Source organism: Culex quinquefasciatus, chromosome 3, assembly GCF_015732765.1.
Source record: "Culex quinquefasciatus strain JHB chromosome 3, VPISU_Cqui_1.0_pri_paternal, whole genome shotgun sequence".
NCBI classification, from domain to species: domain Eukaryota; kingdom Metazoa; phylum Arthropoda; class Insecta; order Diptera; family Culicidae; genus Culex; species Culex quinquefasciatus.
Genome location: NC_051863.1, coordinates 103,157,866 through 103,168,875, shown reverse-complemented (window position 1 = coordinate 103,168,875; position 11,010 = coordinate 103,157,866). Strand labels below are relative to the sequence as shown.

Genomic DNA, 11,010 nt, shown 5'->3' with positions numbered 1-11,010 from the left:
GCTCACACACACACGCACACATTGAACGACACAGTATGTGCACCAAATTGGGAGGAATTCTGTTCTAATGAAGATTGTTAGGAAGGTGACCGGAAAACTAGAATGATTTGGGGCAATGGGGTTGGGACCACATTGGTAGAACATTGGCCACACCCGGAGTGGCCATGGCCCTGGGGGAAGGTTCTTCCGGGGGGACATTAATCGAACCATACTACTTAGGGCAATATGGGTATCAAAAATCATGGTTTTTGAAACTGGTAATGGAAATGGTCATTTTGACCGGATTGGCCACACCTGGAGTGGCCATAGCCCTGGGGAAGGTTCTTCCGGGGGGACATTTACCGAACTATACGACTTGGGGTAATATTGGTATCAAAATTGCCCCAAGTCGTATGGTTCGATTAATGTCCCCCCGGTAGAACCTTTCCCAGGGCACTGGCCACTCCGAGTTTGGCCAATATCCTATAAATGTGGTCCCAACCCCATTGCCTCAAATCATTCTGGATTTCCGGTGACCATCCTTATAATCTTCATTAACACAGAATTCCTCCCAAGTTGGTGTACAAACTGTGTCTTCCAATGTGTGCGTGTGTGTGTATGGGCAATACAATTACCACCGTGGATCCGTCTTCGATGAAACCACGGTTGGCACTGAAATTTTCTGAGCCTAAGTGCTAGCTCAAATAGTTTGCATGAAATGTGACAACATGGTGCAAATTTTGCTTCCTCTCCTGCTTTCGCGAAACTCTCACGAGAGTTTGGCATCACTGTTGCCACATTTCATACGAACTATATAAGATAGCACTTAGCCTCAGAAAATGTCAGTGCCTATCGCGGTTTCGTCAAAGACGGATCGACGGTGGTAATTTTATTGCTCACACACACACGCACACATTGAACGACACAGTATGTGCACCAAATTGGGAAGAATTCTGTTCTAATGAAGATTGTTAGGAAGGTGACCGGAAAACTAGAATGATTTGGGGCAATGGGGTTGGGACCACATTGGTAGAATATTGGCCACACCCGGAGTGGCCATGGCCCTGGGAAGGTTCTTCCGGGGGACATTTACCGAACCATACGACTTGGGGCAATATGGGTATCAAAATTTATGTTTTTTGAAACTGGTAATGGAAATGGCCATTTTGAACGGATTGGCCACACCCGGAGTGGCCAGTGCACTGGGGAAGGTTCTACCGGGGGGACATTAATCGAACCATACGACTTGGGACAATTTTGATACCAATATTACCCCAAGTCGTATAGTTCGGTAAATGTCCCCGGAAGAACCTGCCCAGGGCAATGGCCACTCTGGGTGTGGCCAATCCGGTCAAAATGGCCATTTTAATTGAAAAAACGAAGTTGACTTTATAGCTGTCGGCCACCATTGCTAGTACCAACCACTAGTGTCTTCCTTTTTAACTACAAGGACTTCGCCGCCCTGGGCTCCTAAGTGTTTGAGTACGGCACGGAGCGACGGCGCCGGATACCCATATTTACACTTAAAATTTTAGAGCGCCCGACGCGGGATTCGAACCAGCAACCTCTGGATTGTGGGTCCAGTGCGCGGTCCGATTGATCCACACGGGCGGGACATTTTGATTGCCAGTTTCAAAAACCAATATGAATTTTGATACCCATATTGCCCCAAGTTGTCAAAAAAAATCAAAATCAAATCATGTTCGGCCCGATCGTCCAGTCCCCTACGTTGTGCATTACTGCGGGGACGTCCGGAACAGAAACGAAACGAATACTACGACGGCGGACGAAGACACCACTGGAAGGACGGTACAATAAAATAAAACACGGCGACTTTCTTGGTCCCGATGAGACGACCAGTCTCAAAACGAAAACGAAACTATTGGAACTACGCCCCCCGGGGCATGACCTTCCTCTAACGTGGGATTTCTGCTCCAGCGCCTCTGACGAGACAGGAGAAACCGGGACCGACGTTTTACTTCACCATCCGATAGAAGCTCAGTGGATAAGGCGGGAATCGAACCCGCGTCTCATAGCATCATCGGGATCGGCAGCCGAAGCCGCTACCCCTGCGCCACGAACCCACGACCAGTCTCAACGGGTGTCAAAACGCAACAGAACGTATATTTTCACAAGCATTACAAACAACATTCAAAACAATAACAAGTCAAGCAGACGTCAGTTGCCACCACTGACGTCTCTTTCGTACTCACCCCCGTGCGACGGGGGGTAATAAATAATCGCCGATAATAGGGTCCGCGACCCAACAAATCAAATTATTCGCTCTACAGCTTTGCCTTGGCGTTCTCGATTACGAGATTCCTACTCGAAACTAAGTGTTCGAAGGCTTGATTGTTGAGGCAATTGCAAACCTCTTTTTACACCTAAACTTCCATCCACCCGGGATTCGAACTGACGACCTTTGGATTGTGAGTCCAACTGCCTGCCAGCGACTCCACCGAGGCAGGACCCAGGAGATGACTCCTACACCTGGACTGAGCTAACGACCTAACCTTTTAGGTTAGTCCGGGGCCAACATTTACTTCCCGTCCGACGGAAGGCGTGATCAGACAAATCTCGTCTCGAAAAATGCCACCGGGACCGTCTGGGATCGAACCCAGGCCGACTGGGTGAGAGGCAATCACGCTTACCCTACACCACGGTCCCGGCATAGACTAATTAAAGACTAAACACTCGGAACAAAAAATTTCAAAATTATGACTCATAAGCTGTGAACCGCGGGTACCACGTTGAACCACGCATCGGCTTGCCCCTCGTATGACAGAACGACATGGCAGCGCTGGTTTTTCGATTTCGTTTTGTGCTGATTTACGCGCGCATCTTGTTTGTTTTTGTTTTTCTTAGCAATCAAGGCAGCAGGCTGCAAACAAGTCAATCAGCTGTGCAGGGATTTTGTTTGGCGAAACAAGCGAAATTTACTGGTGTTTGGTTTGTAAGGTAATGTTTAGCTTTTAAAATAAATGCTTATTTTATTCGGTTTATCATTTGTGTTCTCTTTTCTAGATGATTGCTGTTTTCTCATCATTCCTCGCAAGCCAAATCTGTTCAATACGAACGGCTCGATCGTCCGCGACCTCGCCGCCGGATGATTGAATCACCTCGAACCTAGTCAACTCGATGGTAACGATTGCCTTCCGGAGTTTTGGGCCCGAAAGAGCGTGTTAGGCATTTCGACGCTGCACATTATCCGTGCCAACAAGTTCATCGGTGAGGGTGTCGACTTCGGCTGGCCAACATTTTGGTCATCGGAGGCCACTCCGGCAAGATCATTATCCCAGTGAACCCCAGAGCTTCCCCAGGACAAGATTGCCGCCCTGACGGCACGCATTCAAGAGGTCCTCAAGGCCAAGGCCGGTGCCGGATCGGCTACGTTCACGACGGCCTACGCCGCAGCCCGTTTTGCCCTCGCCGAACCTTGGTCTGCCCAAGGTGAACGCCTACGAGCTAGAGCTGCTAAAGAAGGACATTCCGGAGCTGAAACAAACATCCGGAAGGGCAAGGAGTTTGTCAAGAAGAACTTTGTGAACAAAAAAAGTGAATTTCGATCATGTTGAAAATAATAGTAACCAACCATTGAAAATAAACTTTCATGTGCATGATAAAAATATCGGCGTTTTTGTTTTCTTTGTACTAAAGTAAAAGAAGGGTTTTTTCTCATGACCCATTAAGAGGATTCTCGGACTTAGCGACTTCGGCGGGTTTCGGTTCCGGGACGAAGCGGGCTTTCTTTTTGGGGGCTTTCTTCCTGCTGACCTCCGCGTACAGCTCGCCTATATCGGCGACGGCGAAAGAGGTGCTCGGGGCGGTTTGTTGGTGATGCTGGTTCGGGGACAAATTTTTGTTTGACGACGTTATCGCTGGGGTTAGGAATGCCACAAGTTGACCGTTCAGAGCAAAGATCTTGGCTGTTTTAAGGTTTTTGAAGTAGGTGCAATTCGTCGAGGCCAAGATGGCATCTGCAAGGACATTCATTCCTTTCAGAGTGACAATTCCGGGTTGGAGGAGGACGGTTTTGCCCTGCCGGTATTAACCGGAGGCGGCCCGCGCCGGCTTTGCTTGGCAAACCCGACGGTGCTCACGTGATCGTTCTCGGAGAAGAAGATTATCAACATTCCGCAATGATCTCGATCGAGAGCCGCTTCTTGTCTAGAATCGACCACCCTCGGGATCTCGTTCGGGATCCTCCAGACGATGGTTCACTCTACTAATCACCGTCCTCTTCCGGAAACTGGTTCCGTTTAATTCAAAACAAAACCCAAAACCAAACAATAACATTGCGCAAAATGTCATGTCAAAGTCAGAGCTGCCAGTTGTTGACATTTCGATCTGTCATTTTTGACAGTGAACCGGCCCTGTCGAGGGTCATAAAAGGTTGAGTCTGGTTCAGAGCCCACTGAGTAGTCTTTTATTAGTCTATGGTCCCGGCTTAAGTTGTATGGTTCGATTAATGTCTCCCGATAGAACCTTCTCCAGGGCACTGGCCACTCTGGGTGTGGCCAATCCGGTCAAAATGGCCATTTTCATTACCAGTTTCAAAAACCATGAATTTTGATACCCATATTGCCCTAAGTAGTATGGTTCGATTACTCTCTGGTTCGATTAATGTCCCCCCGGTAGAACCTTTCCCAGGGCACTGGCCACTCCGGGTGTGGCCAATCCGGTCGAAATGGCCATTTTCATTACCAGTTTCAAAAACCATGAATTTTGATACTCATATTGCCCTAAGTAGTATGGTTCGATTACTCTCTGGTTCGATTAATGTCCCCCCGGAAGAACCTTCCCCAGGGCCATGGCCACTCCGGGTGTGGCCAATGTTCTACCAATGTGGTCCCAACCCCATTGCCCCAAATTATTCTGGTTTTTCGGTGACCTTCCTAACAATCTTCATTAGAACAGAATTCCTCCCAATTTGGTGCACATACTGTGTCGTTCAATGTGTGCGTGTGTGTGAGCAATAAAATTACCACTGTGGATCCGTCTTTGACGAAACCTCGTTAGGCACTGAAATTTTCTGAGGCTAAGTGCTAGCTTATATAGTTCGCATGAAATGTGGCAACATGGTGCAAATTTTGCTTCCTCTCCTGCTTTCGCGAAACTCTCACGCGAGAGTTTGGCACCACTGTTGCCACATTTCATGCGAACTATATAAGCTAGCACTTAGCCTCAGAAAATTTCAGCGCCTAACGAGGTTTCCTCAAAGACGGATCCACGGTGGTAATTTTATTGCTCACACACACACACACACACACACACATTGAAAGACACAGTATGTGCACTAAATATTGGCCACACCTGGAGTGGCCAGTGCCCTAGGGAAGGTTCTACCGGGAGGACATTAATCGAATCATACGACTTGGGGCAATATGGGTATCAAAATTCATGGTTTTTGAAACTGGTAATTAAAATGGCCATTTTGACCGGATTGGCCACACCCGGAGTGTCCAAGGGAAGGTTCTACCGGGAGGACATTAATCGAATCATAAGACTTGGGGCAACATGGGTATCAAAATTCATGGTTTTTGAAACTGGTAATTAAAATGGCCATTTTGACCGGATTGGCCACACCCGGAGTGGCCAGTGTCCAAGGGAAGGTTCTACCGGGAGGACATTAATCGAACCATCCGACTTGGGGCAATATGGGTATCAAAATTCATGGTTTTTGAAACTGGTAACTAAAATGGCCATTTTGACCGGATTGGCCACACCCGGATTGGCCAGTGTCCAAGGGAAGGTTCTACCGGGAGGACATTAATCGAACCATCCGACTTGGGGCAATATGGGTATCAAAATTCATGGTTTTTGATACTGGACATGAAAATAACCATTTTGATTGTGGTGACCACAACCTAGAGTGGCCGGTTCCGTGGCATTTTCCGAACCATACTTGTTTTGGCAATATTTTCGTGTTTTTGCAATTTATTTCCACAGAGGTGCCAAAGATTGGAAACATTTAATTAGAATAAATTATTCAGGATTAAATAAATAGTAAAAAAAGTAAATCTTTCCCAGTTCCTGAAGAAGAGTATCGGGGCCGGCATTTACAAAGCGGATTCAGTGGCAGTTTCATTCTCAACTTAATGTTAACATGTTAAGGTTAATGTTAACATTCCATAGGTCGCCTCCCTAAGGTGTCGTGATAAGGTCCAGTTTGTGACGATACACTACCTTCCCTTTACTAAGCAATCGATTTCAGAAAGGAAAAGATCACCAGTTGTGTTGGTCCGAGCCGGGATTTGAACCCCGATCTACCGCTTACGAGGCGGAAGCGTTACCACTGGGCTACGTGGCTCGGTCCCAAATAAATAGGCAATGATTTAAAAATAAAATGTAATAGAATAATTTTTTAGGAGTTTTGTACAAAGTTCTTTGTCATATTGGTCATGTAGAACATAACCACCTGCACCTTTTTTTCGAAAATAAACATTCTAACTAAGACAAATCCGGAGTTTGAAAGTTGTAGGTTCAAAATTCACTGAATTGCAGACCTTCAAAGGCGAAAATGGTATGAAAAAACATGTTTTTTGACAAAAAAATAATTATTTTTCATAGTTGTACTGTGTAGCTGTTTATGTATTTTTTCCTGCATCATTATATATATTCAGAAAGGTAATTGATTCAACTATTCAATAACATTTCACAAAACACACTTTTACAGGCTAAAAAAATAATAAAAATCAAAAAAGATGGATTTTTATTCAAAATTTAGTTTTTTCAACTTTGTTAATGGAGTGCTTTTTTGTGTGCATTTGTGCGATCTGAAAATTTTGCAGCTTAAAATTTGAACCATGTCCTAACTTGTCTCCAAATTTCAAAGTGCACTTATGTGCACTTTTTGAGTTATGCCATTTTGAACATTTTGATTCATGCAAGGAAATTAATGATTTCGCGTATACGCTTGGTTAAAATCACATTATTTACCTGCGGAGGCAGAAATGACGTACCTGCTGTGTATATTTTTAAATTGATTTTATATTCATGACTTTGTTGGTACTTAGGTACGTTTAATAAAATTAGAAATTCCTATTCTAAGTATTTTACAGAAACGATTCGTCGTATATTTATATCAGTTCGTTGTTGTGTTGTTTTGAAAGTATGGATAATAATACCGTAGTGTCCCTGTACGATATAACGAAGCACTATTATGAAAACGTGAGAATTGCTTTCGAGTATATTTGTAAGAATTACAACATTGCAGAACCATCACATGATCAACTCAGGAAAAAAACCACAGAGGAAAAACTACGCATGCTGTTCTGTAGCTTCAAAACGAGGTATACAAAAGCCCATGAGCAATTCTCTACCAAAACCGGAAATGGATTTTATTTGTATTTTTTGATTTGGCTCAAACTTTGTGGGGGCCTTCCCTATGACCAAAGAAGCCATTTTGCATCATTAGTTTGTCCATATAAATTTCCATACAAATTTGGCAGCTGTTCATACAAAAATGGTACGTAAATATTCGAAAATCTGTAACTTTTGAAGGAATTTTTTGATCAATTTGGTGTCTTCGGCAAAGTTGTAGGTATTGTTAAGGACTATTTAGAAAAAAATAGGTACACGGAAAAAAAAATTTCCCGATTTTTTTATTAACTTTTTTCACAAAACTCAAATTCCCAAAATACGTATTTTTATTTTCGAGATTTTTGATATGTTTTAGGGACAAAATCCGCAACTTTTGAGCTATAGAAACATGGTCAAAATCTGGCGCCGAGTTATGATTTTTTGAAAAACTGGTGATTTTTGGAAAAAATCGAAATTTCATACATAAAATTTTTTTGACCTCATTTTTTAATGCAAAATTGAATTTGCAATCGAAAAGAACTTTACAGATTTTTTGATAAAGGGCTCCGTTTTCAAGATATAGCCACCGAAAGTTTGATTTCAGCGAAATATTTGCAGTTTTTCGATTTTTAAAAATAGTGACAATGAGTGACCATTTCTAAAAATATTTTTTTTGAAAAGTTCAGAAAATTTGCTATAAAATTGTCTAAGAGACATTGAAGATTGGACCTCTGGTTGCTGAGATACAGCGGCTTAAAGAAAAAGAAACACGAAAATTGAAGTTTTCTAAGTCTCACCCAAACAGTCCACCATTTTCTAATGACGATATCTCAGCATTTAATGGTCCGATTTTCAATGTTAATACATAAAACATTCGTGAAATTTTCCGATCTTTTCGAAAAAAATATTTTGAATATTTTTAAATCAAGACTAACATTTTTAATGGGCATAATATTCAAAGTTTGGCCCTTTTAAAATGTTAGTCTTGATTTAATTTTTTTCAAAATATTTTTTTCGAAAAGATCGGAAAATTTCACCAATGTTTTATGTATTAACATTGAAAATCGGACCATTAATTGCTGAGATATCGTCATTAGAAAATGGTGGGCTGTTTGGGTGAGACTTAGAAAACTTCAATTTTCGTGTTTCTTTTTCTTTAAGCCGCTGTATCTCAGCAACCAGTGGTCCAATCTTCAATGTCTCTTAGACAATTTTATAGCAAATTTTCTGAACTTCTCAAAGAAATATTTTTAGAAATGGTCACTTATGGTCACTATTTTTAAAAATTGAAAAACTGCAAATATTTCGCTAAAATCAAACTTTCGGTGGCTATATCTTGAAAACGGAGCCCTTTATCAAAAAATCTGTAAAGTACTTTTCGATTGCAAATTCAATTTTGCATTAAAAAATGAGGTCAAAAAAAATTATGTGTGAAATTTAGATTTTTTCCAAAAATCACCAGTTTTTCAAAAAATCATAACTCGGCGGCAGATTTTTTGACCATGTTTCTCTATAGCTCAAAAGTTGCGGATTTTCGTCCCCTATAACATATCAAAAAATCTCGAAAATCAAAAATACGTATTTTGGGAATTTGAGTTTTTGTGAAAAAAATAAAAAATCGGGAATTTTTTTCCGTGTACCTATTTTTTCTAAATAGTCCTTAACAATACCTACAACTTTGCCGAAGACACCAAATTGATCAAAAATTCCTTCAAAAGTTACAGATTTTCGAATATTTACGTACCATTTTTGTATGAACAGCTGCCAAATTTGTATGGAAATTTATATGGACAAACTAATGATGCAAAATGGCTTTTTTGGTCATAGGGAAGGCCCCCACAAAGTTTGAGCCAAATCAAAAAATACAAAAAATAAAAATGGTCGAAATCGGCCGGTTTTGTAGAGAATTGCTCCCATAGAAGAAGTACATATTTTAAGTAATCTAACGACAATCGGTCACGTAGTGATTTTGATTTAGAAGAATTTATCGTGGAAAACGTGAATTTTGCAAGTGGATCAACCAAAAACGTGGACGAGAATCCATACAATGTTCCATAAAATAAACCGTCTAAAATTCTAAAACACCGCAAAAATTAAATTTTAGTTGGAGGGGGAGGGGGGGGGTCTTCAAAGAGAGGTGGATTTTAACTCAAGAAAAAGGGGAGGGAGATGGAACGTAAATCAGAAACTTTAACATAGCATAAACCGCCATTCCGTGCATCAAATAGACAGAGCAAGAATATTAAAATTCACCACTTTAATGCATGTGGCCTCAAATATATGAAAAAAACGAAAATCAAACTTTTTTTTGGAAAAATATCAATATTCATTTTTTTTTCTTTCATTATACTAAGTACAAACAACACAAAAAAGTCACAAAAAAGCAAAAAAATATTTTTGGCCGCTCGCTTATATGGAAATACCCCATAGTGGGACGTAGTCAGTGACGCTCCTTCCAGGATGTTCCTCGCCTGAGCGTCAACTGAAGAGGTATCATCAACATCATTCACCCTTGGCCTGCAATTTGATAAAGATTATTTATGATGAAATATTATTTCAATAAATGCCCAGGTAGCAGTTATTGATGCGGTGAATGAAGCTGATGTAAATAATCTCGAAAACACTAAACTTTAAAATTCGATATCTCTGGAACGAAACATATTCATTTCTGTCGATAAGTGATTCTTATGTATAATTGGCCGGGGAATACGATGGCGAGGTCAAATAAAAAAAATAAGTTGTGGTGTTTTGAGATACGACCGTTTAAAGTTTTCAATTGCGCAATACAGGTAGAAATATTAAATAAATCAACAATTTGATCACGTAAATGGATTCCACGTCCAATTTCCTTCAAAATTGCGTATAAGACCGACCTTCTAAGATGTGTGGTTCCTGAGTTATCTCCGTTTGAAGATAGGGGTTTTGCTCAAAAATCGGCAAAAAGTCGATTATTTGGGAGGGTACAAAAATGGAGGAGGGGAGGGGGGGGTCCGATATGGATGAAATTCGGGATTCTTGCATGTTTTGATAGTATCAACAGCCCTGCCAAATTTGAGCAGGATCGGAGAGGGTAATTTTCAAATGCTGTTCCGCTTCAGATGGAATGACCCATATGTAGATTGCAGCAAATTTTGATAAAACGTAAATGTTCAAAATGACATATCTCCGAAAACGCAAAAAATCACAGGCTGGAAATTTCAGCCATGTAAGATTATGATCCAATCTTTCAAGTGATCTTAGTTTCATGTTTAGCATCGGTTAGCAAAAAAAAAGTACTCGATTAACAAACACAAAAAAATAAGCTTTGTCAAAAAAATGGTTCAGTTATTCGATAAAAACTTCAGTTTTTGGTTTGGAAACAACATTTTATCTATTAATAATTTCAAAGCTTATCTCATTACCTTTCCAAAATGGCGGAGCTATGTTAAAATTAAACAATCAGCCTTTTTTACGAAAAACGCTAGTTTTTAACTCCATTTTTTTACTTTCAGCTTGCGTATCTCCGTAATGAACAAACTTAGAGCTGTGAAAATTTGGATTTTTCTAAGTTAGAATGTTTACTTTCGAGAAAAAAAAATCCCTAAAAATATTTGGAGAAGGTAACTTTTTTGAAACTTGGCCACCCAATGTACCATAGTGCATTAGTTGCACGATGGGATTACACGATGTTCCCCTAACAATATCAAGTTCTCTGAAATACGTAGTAAACTGTCATCAAAGTCAATTATA

General features: G+C 40.9%; 1 protein-coding gene across 1 annotated transcript; it reads left to right on the top strand.

The window, feature by feature from the left end:
* Window positions 1-3,284: 3,284 nt before the first annotated feature.
* LOC119769173 (malate dehydrogenase, mitochondrial-like) lies at window positions 3,285-3,557 on the top strand (the record flags this gene model as incomplete). Its single annotated transcript, XM_038261079.1, has 1 exon — window positions 3,285-3,557. A coding segment is annotated over one exon (270 nt), but the record flags the coding sequence as incomplete, so codon positions are not given.
* Window positions 3,558-11,010: the final 7,453 nt, after the last annotated feature.